Here is a 13220-nt window from a genome sequence, read left to right on the forward strand (position 1 = left end):
ATCAAGAACAAAGGTGAATGCTGACCGAGGAGAAAATTCAATATGCTGCAACATATATGAAGAGAGTGACATTGTACAGGCCGAAAAATATTCATGTTCTCTGTAAATGCTAAAGAAATCAGGGTGATTGTGATATGGGGAAACCATTTTTTTTGGCTCACCTTTTTTGTTTTTATCATTTCCCCACAAGGGTATAATGAGATTGGTTTTGAGTCAGCTAAATGCTTATTATAAAAGGAAACTCCATTTTAGACAGAATTGAAAGAAATTCTATTTTTATCAGCTTTTCATTTTACATATGTTCTTGGAATTGAAATCAGTCTGACTCTTGAAGTCAACACACTTTTTTTTTTTTTTTAATATCACTTCATGTGCAATACCGGATTCTTCATTTTATATACTTGAACTTTCCAAACATACTTTTCGGAATAAAACGTTTCTGAACAAACTCTCCATACTGTTGCATCTTTTCACTTACTAATACACATTTACCTTTCATTGCATATAAATTCTGTCTCCTGTTGTCAGTGTGATTTTTTTCCACAACAAACTCTTAGCAATGTACATTAAAAATATAGCTAGGATTGTCATCATAGTTAAGTACTTGGACACAAAATATGACAAACGTCTAAGGCACTAGAAGTCGTAGACTACAGTCAGCGTATTCTGCTGAAGCACAGATAGATCTTGGACAATGAGGGTAAGGGCAAAATATTCACAGCAGACTGGTTTCTGCTCAGCAAATACACCATTTTACACGTGACATAAAGGACATCAAATAGAAAATACGAACAAAAAAAGCACGTCCTTCATCCCTGCCTCAGCCAAGACACAGGAGCGCATGTAGGCAGCCTGCTGTGATGAGCCTCATCACAGTTCTGGTCATTAAGAGTCTAGTCTCTTTCTGGAAAAGGTGGTATCCCACATAAAACAATTGGTTGAGTTGCGAGGTTCACTGAAGTCAGGTCTAAACTGAAATCCAAGAGGCACAATTCCGTCCTGGTGTGGTTGATCTCTGGTTGGGGTTAAGATCCGTGTCCAAACTAGCCTGAGAAGGTGGAGCAGGTGGCACCCAGGCATCTCTGTGCCTGGGGTCAAAGTCACAGCACCCGGGAGGTTTAATATCTGGAAGATCACGGCCGGTATGTCTTGATGACGTCTTTGATGGGCCTCCGGCATATTGGGCAGCAGGCGTTGATCTGTCTCTTGAGCTTCAGCCCGCAGTCGTTGCACAGACACATGTGTCCGCAGGTGTAGATGACTGTGTCCACCTCCTGGTCGAAGCAAACGGTGCATTCTCCGCTTTTCCCAGAAGAGGGCAGTTCTGAGGCGGAGAGAGTGGGAGAGACGGGGGGACTGAGAGGGGAGCTGGGAGCAGTCACTAGAGGAGAGGGGAGAGAAAACGTGTACAACATGAGGAGGATCTCCTGACGGGAATGGAGCAGACTTAAGTCCATAAGTTGTAGGAAGAGTCTGCCCCTATTCAGATTCACCGCACTGTTGCCTGTATATGCAGTGATTGCAGAAAACCTTTTTATCTAAACATACGCTGCATCATTGCTATTTAACAAAAGGCAATGTGTGTTTCAACACTACCAAATCATTGAGGATTAGCTCTAACAATGCTGAGATGTTATGTAAGAAAGGAGATCTGTTGTCTCGACATCAAAAACAAGACAAAACACCTTTCCCATGACTCGTAGTTTCGCAAACTGTCCAACAGCATTGCCACACCTGAACCCCTTAACACCCTGTCTGTAATGATCTCCCAAGGGTGTTGGTATACACTGTAGCATTAGGCAAGCTGGCAACGTCTGGTAACCTACCCAGAGAGGATTCAGAGGCAGAGGAGGATCTGTTGACACTGAAAGCCAAGTCTGAGTCACTGTCATCTGGGCTGCTGCTCTGAGAACTGCTGGGGGATGTGGAGGGAGGACTGGACTGCAGAGTCCCTGTGTCACAAAGATAAACACACACACAAACCCTTAAATCATTAACGAAGAAATTAAAGCACCATTTGCACTGCACTTGAGATAGTTTAAATACTGTTGGAGTTGAAGTAACATTTTCTATTTCACATATTTCCGAGAGTGATTTCATATTAGTTATATTTTTGTTTTAACATAACGCTGTTGGATCATAAATCATCAGAGTGGGCCTGAGTTGACCCAGAGTTCATGTGGGAGCAGTGGGATTAGGACAGATAGGTCAGAGCCCAAAACTACACAGGAACATGAAGACATCAACTGCGTAACAGCATTCCTTTTAGTCTGGGAAAAAATAAATAAATTGGAGTGGGCTCCTGAGACTCAAGACAAGATTGATTATCATTGCAGAATATGACCTTTTTTGGCATTTATCATTCATCCTTTTAGCATTTAGTATTTTACTAGGCCATACAAGCCAGACAGTCACTAAGTAACCTTATCATAAACAACACTGCAAAAGTTGCACAAACAAAATCGTAAGAATAACAATCTATGAGCAAACAGAGTTTTTTTTTCTTGTTATCGCCTCTGCATGCACACCATTTGTTTTGGTGGAAATACACTGATCTCAGCTGCCTGACCTATCTTACCTAGTATCCTGAGTCTGTTGACAGCCCCATGGAGGGTGAAAAAGGCCCACAGGACCTGAGAGGAGTCCACACAGAGCAGCCTGCCGCGTCCCGTCCCGTTCACCCCGTGGTGCACCTCTCCGTTGGGCAGCAGACTGAAGCTGAGCACGTCCCCGGAGCAAGGCATGGGGAAGCCGCGGTGCACCACCCAGTATTCTTTACGGTCCAGCAGAACCTCCGGGTCTGCCGGCAGGTCCCCGGCGTGCAGGCTAGCCGGGTCGCAGGACGTTAAACCAAACAACAGCGCCCCAAAGTAGGGCAGGCCCAGGTGGCCGACCTCCACGTACAGAGTCTCACCCACATGCAGGGGCCGGTCGCTGAACACCAGAGTCCGACTGCTGTCCAGAAAGTGAATGCAGGCGGCTGAGCGGTCAGCGGAGAGTATTACGTCAGAGCCGCGGACGGGGTGAAAGTGCAAGTCATTGTCCAGAGGGGAAGGAAGGCCCCGGACCACCCTGGGGACGCTGAAGGCAGTAGAGGCAGATGAGGACGATGTGGAGGAGGACGAGGTGGAAGAGCAGCAGGGGATGAGCTGGCTATAGTTGTTGAGCTGGAGGTTGGCCATCTTGGCAGCAGCAGCCTGGTTGTTCTCCAGCTGGTTGTTGCTGTAGTTGGCCGAGTCGTGGCTACTCTGGGGCAGGTAGGCACTCAGACGGGCTGCACTTAGGCAGCTGGATGCCACACTCTCAGCAAACGTGCTCTCTGTGGTAGAGAATATGGACAAGCAACTAGGTGAGACAACAGTTCCATACAGAGTCATGCATGGAAATAGTTTTGCAGACTCACATTATGTGGATGGGTGATATAAATGTAGTGAAACATGTCTTTTACAGTTAGGCACAGGCTTTGTTTTCCAAAGTCCCCATTCACTACCCTACTTCATCTCCGTTTTTCACTATCATGTTAGAGCTATCGTCCAAGAGGCCACGTTTCATATGTAGAATTCAAAGTACTGCTGATATGCCCCATATATTATGGGCTGATATAAACAAGTCTGGTGCTAGGAGCCCCTCTTGGCTTGCGATACATTCCCTCATTACTATTTCCAGGGATGCTGGAGCAGTTGAGCGCACTGGCCCCTCACCAAAGCTCCTGGGATCAGCCGCCTTGACCAAACATGGCCATAGCTCCTGTCAGACTGAAGATAAACACACCCAGAGAGAGACAGAGGGAAACACGGGGGAGAGAGAGAGATGGAAGGAAGCGTAGAGGGAGAAAGTGACAGAGCGCGGGAAAGCAATGTGAGTGTGTAAAGAAAAGGAGAGGCAAGGAGAGAGGTTAGGAGTGAGGTGTCCAAGGTGGACTGACTGTTTTAAATCAGTGGCCCAGATCCTGGTTATCTCCACATGTTGTGTCACTCAGTCTGAGAGGGGAGGGTTTTTAAACTGCTGTTGTCACAGAGGGAGGGGTGGGGGGGTGGCTGTGGCAGTGGCCCAGTCCAGCCCCCACTATCCACCATCCACTATCCACTCCTACTACTTTAGCCTCCATTCCTCTGGGCCTTCTTGGCTCAGCTGCTCGCTGAGGGACTCTCAGGAAGCTGCTTAACTTAGCTGTGAATGTGTTGACACAATAAAATAAGTTCCTGAAGCTTCATGGTTGTGAAAGCACACATGGTCTCTAGCTGACTGTTGAAACCTGTTTGTTCCAGTTAATAGAATATGCATTCTAATGTTTTAATGACTTCTAATAATGTGCAAGTTCTTAACAACCAATCAGATGTGAAATGTGTCTCTTTTGAATATCAGTCAGCTAGTGTTTGCTACTCTCTGCTGCATGACTAGTTATAGTCAACGCTCGTCAAGCAAAGAAACAAAAAACAATATTTGGATATTACTGGCCCCGGTCCGTCCATCTGTTCTGCACGCACAATATCTTTTCTATCTAGATTTTGACGAAACTTCATGGAATGATGCGTCTCATTGCTCCATTGTGGCATTTTCAAAGTTTCACTGATTGGTCTGAGGGGGGGCTACAATGTTTGTTTCCTTGTCTGTACGTCACGCGCCATATCTCGGACACTGCTGATTGCATTTTCACGAAACATAGTTGAAGCGCCACAGCGTTTGTTTAATTGTCTGTATATATCAAAAAAGAGGTAGCATATTTTGCACTCATTTCCCCACTACAACTCTGCATCATTTGTGGGGGATGACATGCTTACTGTTTATTTGTTCATAAGAGGGATGGAAGGGTGGTGCAGTATAAGTAAACAACTTAACGAAACACATACCTAGCAGTGTGACCTCCTGAGTGATGCCATAGATATCTATGATAGCCCAGAGTGGACAGCCGATGCTGAGCCCACAGTGGAACAGGATGGGCTCTCCTTCATTGATGCTGTAGAAAACTCTACCGTGGCGATCAGCCCAGAAGGACAGCACATTGTCCTTCAAGGCCAGTCTCTCAGGCAGAGCCTTGGCCCAGTAGCCGGGCCGCGTCACCAGGTCTGGGCAGGCATACTTGGGGATGTCAGCCGAGGCCAATTCACTGGGATCCAGACTGGTGAAACCAAAACGTAGAGCTCCACTCCAGCCAGTGTGCACACCAGTCAGACGAAGACGCACCTAGGTGAATGAAATTAATACAATTTATTCCAAACTGGGCTTTCATGCAGTTATAGTTAAGTCTCTGGCTCTAAAAAGTAAAGTAGAGTGAGTGATGAAGAAAGATCAAATCAACCAACCTTCTCATAGAGGCGGACAGGTCTGTGGCTGAAGGTGACGCCATTACAGAAGCTGTTCTTGCGTGTGGCACGGCGCAGCTGCCCATCCAGCCTGATGTTCTTGCCCTTGGCATGCGGGTGGAAACGGGGCGACTCTAAGCTGATGCTGATCGGAGGAGCGGACGTTCTCCTCTCCACGCCTGCCCCGTTGTTTGGCAGGGTGTAGTACTGTCTGCTTGCCACCGGGCGGGGTTGCAGAGTTGCATCTGTGGGAGCAGAAATATCAGGGATACAGTTACAGAGATGAAAGCCAATCAAGGAATCTACCTGATCACCCAAATTAGAGGATAATATGACAACTGAATAGCAGTTCTGTTTTGTATGACTCAGGCAAGGTCAAAATGGCAATATTAGAGACAGCAGCTGTTGTGAATAGAGCAGAGCTCATATCAGCACACAGTAACTCATTGGCAATTGGTCCACGACAGTTGGTTTAGAGGGCAGAGGCCATTTATGTAAGAAGCCCACAGTCTCAGATACTTCCTTTCCCACAGTGGTACTGTAAGCCTTTCTGCTCCACTCAAAGAGTACATCAAATAGCTTCTTTTACCCTGTAGCCCACATTCACAGTATAAAAAGGTTTACATCCCGCACTGTCCCAAATCAGTCCTCTCACCACATCCATATAGGGCTTTTATATCTCAAAAATGAAACAAGGTAAATTTATACAAGACATATATCACCTCCTCCCTCCTGAATAAGAAAAACATGAAAAAGACATTTGGCTGATGTAAAATAAATAGCATAAGGCTTGTTTTAAAGGAGGGTTGAGCAATGCTAATATTTGTAGCTCAAGCAGGATAGGAGAGAAAAAAACATTACCAAAAATAATCATCAACAGTCAAAAAGTCGACAACAGACGGGATAAATCTTCTTCCTCTTATTTATGGGCTACACACACCCTTGGCCTACAGCATAAACACGCCCTGAATAGCCCCTTTCATTCCTCCACAGTTATCTTCAGAAGTGGCAAATGAATCACACAGAGCCTAGTCAGTGAAGAAATACCCAAATAAAAGGCTTAATCTTTGATCACATTCTCACAGGACTCCATGGCCTACTTCAGAAAGACATGACAGATGTGTATTATAAACACTGCTGATCAAATTAACAAGGACCTGCAATAAAACAAGAAAGACAGCCTTTTAACAGTGGCTTAAATGAGATTAAGATTGTTTGGTTTTAATATTAAATTAAGTCATAGATTACTGTTTATGGTATAGACTGGTTGAAAATCCAATATTCAAAACAAGAGCAGTGTTTTCTTGTCTTGCATGGCCACAGAGTGATTAAATTTCTGTTTATGATGGGCTAATTCACTCTGATCTGGGTAAAGACAATAACTCAGTGAAATGTTCCACAGCACATTTCCCAAATTAGACATTATCACTGATTATATTCTAAACTATGAAGCAGCAGCAAAAACATCTGCAACATCTCAAATGATGTGCGGGTGCCCCCATCCTCCTTAAGCACCGCTCAGTGCTACACAGGGAGGTTGACTACTTCTGAGGGAATGTAATGTACTTTGGTGCCGGCCAACATTTGGTGTAAGTATATGTGGAAGCTGAAAAACAAGCTGAGGGCTACGCTATATGTCTTAGGCTCAAGTACCTCGCTGACAGACAGACACACTGGGAGTTTGAAGTAATGGGACTAGCACTGAAGGGAGGGGAGACTGATATAGAAACTTGGTTGCCATTATTAGATGAAAGGCATAGCACAATAGGTCATGCCGCGAGGGACAACTCACAGCACGGTCAATGTCAGCTATGGATAACTCTTCAAACTGCCTATTAGCCTAATCTCTCGCTTTGTTTGCGATCATGAGGCACAGATGAATGTTAGAAGGTAGGGCGAGCTCGTTAGCGCACAAACTTGTCGAAGAGTCTTCATAAAAAGCCCTCAAATCAATCGTATGACCCTGCATTTGAAGTATGGAACTGCAATCTTGGTGATATTTGCTCTGTGGCCCTGCGGAACAGCCATTTCTGCTAATGAAGACGACCACACTGATGAGAACAGCAAAGGGTTTTTCGGTTTGGTTAGAGATAAGAGGGACTGGGTAAATTCAACTGAAATAGCCTCTGTGAATTTAGGGCTGAAACCCAATAATTTGTATTGGGGCCATTTTCTGGCCACATGCAGCCAGGAGAAGGAGAGTGAAGAGATAGAGTGAAATGGAGACGGGGAGACAGAGGGTAAGATAAAGAACAGGAAAGGGCAGAGAGCGGTTCAGGCAGCTGTGATGTGGTTAGCATTCAAAAGCCTGGCTGAGGGTTGGAGGCTATCGCTGTCAAAAACATAGTCTCCCATAGTGCAACCATTAACACACATGTGATTAGATTATTTTTAGAGAGAGAGTGTGGTATTGCGTATGGCTGCCGCCTTTCTTTTTCCTGATGAAAGACAGAAATAGTACAAATAAATGTAATCAAAAGATAGACTGCACAAGCCACACTGTTTTGCCAAGGAAAGCTGTTTGAAATGTAAAACTTTGATCATGTGCATCCAGCCAATTTGTCTTTGGCCATAACATGGTCAGGCTTATACAATGTTATAATTCTATTATATCTATAGGCTATACATGCTCAACATATAGGTCATTCATTGGCCAAGATGTAAGTTGTGTAAGCTACATAAAAAAAACATAGTGAGGGATTTCAGGGGATTTCAATGTCTGTTTTGTTACATCTTTGTTGCTAAAGTCGTGAATATGGATTTTCTCAGTTTAGGCAGAAAAATCTCAATCTTATCTTTTGACTGTTGGTATTATCATTTTTTCATCACATCAAGGCCCGGTGAAGGCAATATGTTTAGCCAAGAGAATAATTATCATTATGTGCCACACACAGTAGGCTATTATTCTGCAAAGGGAAATGACTCAGTAAAAATGAACTTGTGATATGTTGTTCAGACTTCTAATGCAGAACTAATAAACACAGATATGCTATTGATTCCCTGTTAATTGAGTGCATACAGAGCAAACAATAGGACCCAAGTCGTCCAACACTGCTGCCTAGCAGGCTCTCTGACTAACTGTTCTCTCGGTCCAAACCCACGTCAGCTGGCTCTGGTGGCAGAAACCACAGCATTTAGCCGAGTGGGTCAGTTGGGGGCGTGCGAGTGTGACAGACATTAAATCAAAGTGATATGGAGATTGATTATCAAGAAATGCACTTAAGTGTCATGACAAAGTGCAGTGACAAAATGCATGAAATGATATTCTGAGAGGCCTTAAGCCTATAACAATGGGTTTATGCTAAAACTGGTGCAGACAATCAGATCACATGAATATCTCACTGACAATCGGGTGACACTGTTTTTAAGACTAAGTTTGCTACACTACACTACGACAAGCTGATGAAACAATGTTATGTATGACGCTAACAAATCACTATGATAAAACACCAGAAAGCTGTTTGAATAGCCATAGTAATAAAAAAATATATATACATATAAGTTAATTCCTTTTGGAAATAAATGTCAGATTCAAACTCTGCAATCAATGCCATTTTCAAGCAAGCAACAAGAAACAAGCAAGCAATTTGATAAATTGTGTACCACAGCATAGAGACACTCAAGGGGCTCAATTGCATAAGCTGTAAAGAAGTGAGAAGGAGCCATGCATACTCTATAATTTCAAATAAGTTTGCACGATGAGCAGCATTTGTCAATAATAATCAACTGCAATCAGGGATGTAGTGGAGGTAAAGCCAACTAAAGTCAGTTTACCTGCCCTTTTATTGGTGGAATTGAGTTTACCCACCTCTTTTGGCTGACAAATCGTTTTGATATACATTCATAGTGTAGGCTACATCTTAGTAAGTAGTAGCCTATCAAGCTGATGTAAGTTAACTGAGAATAGGCTCTTTTATAGTAAAAAAAAAAAGCAAAATTATATTTTCAGAAAAACATAATTTTGCTTTTGTTAATCAATGACCGTTATTGGCGTTATAGGGTACTGTCACCAACTGATCAGTGCTTACCCAATTTTTAAATTTTACCTGTACATCACTGATTGCAATTCCCTAAATGACACAAACAGTTAATTTCCAAAGAAACGCGGCTGAAGCGCTGTTGGACTTGTTCCCTGGGAATCACGCTCAGCTCTCCCACGAAGGGAAGCGCGTCTCTGCAGCGACTGAAGCCAGTTGTCAGACTGGAGCAAATACCAGGCATGTACAGTGAAGCACAAGTCAAGAAATTAGGACAAGCCACGTTTATCTGCGGGTAACAAGCGGTTTCAAATAGACGCCGCTTTGGGTGTGCAATTTAAGCGTCACGAGTGATATATTAATAGGTCTCACCTATTAGAGGTTTAGGTGTCGTATTCCCCATTATATCCAGCAATTCCTCGCACCGGTTGACAAGTTAATTCCGATTGCAGTATCTGTCTGTCCATCCATTTATCCCCCGTCTCACGCGGTGTGATGAGTGTCTACCTATAACCCTTTCAACCTGAGTATCAGTCCGTTCAGATTGCGCTGTCTCCCTGCTGAAGCATGGACGCGCTCCTCTTATCTCAACCCCAAACCGCTGCGACAGGCAGGCAGCTCCAACTAGCGCACAGCAGCCCCCTCCCTTCTTTAGTATAGTCTCCCCTCTGCACGACTTTAAAGACACAGTAAGCAGAGCTCCCTCTCACATGCATCACAGGGCCTCTGAATAATTCCTTTAACTCAAAGGCTGTGATATATCTGGGGTAGTATAGGACTGACACATCGACACCATCCTTGGGGGGTTTGTGTAGGAGGGTGGACTCTAAAGAACAATCCTATGGGGGATGAGAGGCAATCTGATGCATTGTGCATTTGCATAAAGAGCATCAGTCATACAGACTACATGATGATACTCTGTAAACCTGTATGACGGGATTTTTCTGCTTTTGAGTATCATCCTGAAGAGGGCTCACCCTCTTCAGCCCCAAAAGAGTCAAGAGATTGACAAGTAAGACTGCTGATACTTTGATTGTGTCAGATTGGTATTTTGATTGAGTACGTCACAGATCTTTGGGGAATACAGTCCCATCAGGGGAGGCTATCAGTCCCACACTGTAGGAGAACACTAATTTAATCACATGTTCATAGGCTTTGACGAACAGATTATAAAGGACTGCGCACTTTTGAAAAGTGTCCAAGCACCATATGAGGAAATCCCCTTTTTCCCACCCTATCCTCTGCCCTCCCACAGCCTTGACTGCTGGGCTCCTCTCAAGCTGTTTCCTGCTTTCTGGACCACACTGGTCTCCAAGGAGCCATGGCCTGCAGGGTTTGTAGGACTATGAGACCAGCAGTGATGGGAGGGCCGGGCCGGGCCAGTGCATCTCCCTTATTGCAGAACGAGAGCGGCCCGAGGCTTTACAGCAGCCTGTGTGTCAGACATTCTGGAAATGGCCAAATGACTAAGAGATGCTTGGAAATGACAAAAGAGATAATGAAAAGAGCATGAAAGCGTAGCGTAGTGTGCTGAGTATAGATGTGTACAAAGGAAAGGCTATGTGTAGTTATCCATCCTTGATATCAATGTAACGTTTGGATTGGTTGTGTCTAATTGGAAAAAAACTTGGATTAACATATGGCAGAACTTGGGGCTGATTGTCTGGCTCAGTATGCAGGGTCACTATGCTCACAGCATGATCCATATTGCATATAGGTGGAAAAGCAATGCTCTTTGATTGCCCTAAGTGCTTTTGGGCTTCCTCAACTGCCAATAAGGCCGTATCTGATCCCATCTGGTCTGAGGGCAAATAGGTCTCATGAGAGAATGGCGTTTGAGTGAAGGAGGGCCCGGGCTAAATATAGCTCCAAGACAAAAGCATTTGTTTCTACCTCCTCAATGCTGTTTGTTTTACCAGGATATGGTAGGTCCTTATATGAGCCTTGCGAGAATAGTGTTTGGGGTGAAGCGAAGCAGAAGTGAAATTCCCCCCACGCCCATGCCGTCGCTTCAGAAAGACGGAGCTGCCACGGCAAAGGGGATTAACACAGGAAGTGAATATGAGGCTGTGATGGAGTCTCGCAATCAAGCCCTCCATGTAAACACAGCAGAGACGCGGTAACAAGTGCTCCTTCCTCTGATGCTCGCTTCACTGCCTGAGCACAGACTATGGGGTGTTAATGAAAGCCAAATGATTGCTCGGTTGATTTTATCCCAAAGGCAATGAGGTTTACTTTTAGGATCATCTTCAGCACAGTCATTTAAGACACAGCTGGATATCTGTTGAAATATTAGGAGGTCTAGAGAAATGGTAGGAATACTATCTCCTTGGGTTAGACAGTTAAATTGTACTCACATCAATCGATCATACTAGTTGAATTCAGCATGCACTGGCCTTAAGAATGGTCAAATCTAAAATACATTACAGTGCTGGAAGACGAAATGTGAGAGGCAGGCACTCTTGATACACTCGCCTAATTTGAGAGTGAAAACCCACTCGCCACATTTGAGAGTCTGTGGACAGTGGAATGTTAAACAAAAGTCCTTGGTTTAGAAAGTGTGTCATTGGTTTTCGTCATACTCAGACAAAGCCTGTTTTGCGGCGCAGCATTAGCCTTAGCCCTGACCCCTGGACACTGTTAACACAGATATGTCAGTCTGATTGCTCCGACCGCATGACAGAAGCAAACAAGCCTCTGAAATGACAAATGATGAGAAATGAGACCAACAGAGGGAGAGGCTAAGTTGTTGGTTTAGACCGCTCATGTACAAACGGACTTAAAGCATAACTCGACTTCAACCCTATTTTCCCATCATTTCCCATCACATCGATCGGTTCAAACCAAAGTGAGCAATCAGTGTTTTCAATATTGAAAAAGATAAGCTTTGGCTGCTTTTGGAATTGATTTTTAGAGTTTCCATTGGCCCTATAGGACTGTATTAGAGAGTGGTGCACCCTGGCAAGCAAGATGTGAGTTGCTCTATAATTAAGCAATTGACCAGATTTTGATCAAAATCGATTGGTATGATGGAAAATGAATAAAGATAGGATTCAGGTGATGTAGTTGTGATGGAGTTGTGCTTTAAACTAACAAAATTAGGTGAAGGGCATAAGGCATCTCTTTTTATTTAATGTGACACAAACTAAAATGCTTCTCTCTAAAAAGCAGCATAATTCATACAGTCCCCTTTTTAGATATCAAGCATTTGTGATGCAGCTATCTCATGAGGAATACAGTTATTCCCAGAGAAAGAGGACAGAGATGCCTGGTTTGCTCAAGGAAACTTGGCCCACAGCACTGTGACTGCTGCCATGTGGTACAGTGGAGTGACTGGTCCTTGGACGGCAAAGTGTTACATTTGCAGTATTTTAGTTCTCTTTAAAGATTCAAAGGCACTGCAGAAATGCTGAGCAGATGGCTGTTTGGGAAGTTTTGTGTGTGGTGGTCTCAGCATCAGGGGAAGGCTGCTGTCCAAACCCCAGCCACTGATCTAATGGTTGAAGTGAGTCATACCCACCTACAATGTGAACACAACCATCCCCATCAAACACACATGGGCCAGCAGCACAATGAGCCACATTCATACAACAATGTTTTTCTGGTCACCTCTTCTTGTTCAACGACTGTTTACTACTGCAATGAATTCACATCTGTTTCCATTATGTGGTCCTATCTTTTCATTAGGCCGATTCTCAACAGGTCATCAGAGTCAAACACCTGCATGCAAAAACTCAGCAAGAGCTCAACAATGGCCAAGCCCCTGTATCAGTAAAATGTTACCTCACAGATAATGAAATGGACTAATCTGAAATGCTGAAGTTGGAAAAGTACTTTATCAAAGCAACTGTGCAGCATTTGCCTTTAATTGGAGCCATTTTCGGGGGAGCTCTTGCCATGTGCTCTGTGCCCTCACAGATTGTTCTAATTTCCAAAATCC

At 44.1% G+C, this 13220-nt stretch overlaps 1 protein-coding gene across 1 annotated transcript; it reads right to left on the reverse strand.

Moving 5' to 3' along the window:
* Positions 1–286: 286 nt before the first annotated feature.
* neurl1b (neuralized E3 ubiquitin protein ligase 1B) lies at positions 287–9822 on the reverse strand. Its single transcript, XM_071923049.2, has 6 exons — positions 9653–9822; positions 5304–5548; positions 4851–5184; positions 2579–3319; positions 1827–1952; positions 287–1381 (listed from the first exon to the last, which is right to left on the reverse strand). The coding sequence occupies exons 1-6, from the start codon at positions 9681–9683 to the stop codon at positions 1134–1136; spliced, it is 1725 nt and encodes a 574-aa protein (XP_071779150.1). The 5' UTR covers positions 9684–9822; the 3' UTR covers positions 287–1133.
* Positions 9823–13220: the final 3398 nt, after the last annotated feature.

Source organism: Centroberyx gerrardi, chromosome 16 (assembly GCF_048128805.1).
Source record: "Centroberyx gerrardi isolate f3 chromosome 16, fCenGer3.hap1.cur.20231027, whole genome shotgun sequence".
In the NCBI taxonomy this organism is placed as follows: domain Eukaryota; kingdom Metazoa; phylum Chordata; class Actinopteri; order Beryciformes; family Berycidae; genus Centroberyx; species Centroberyx gerrardi.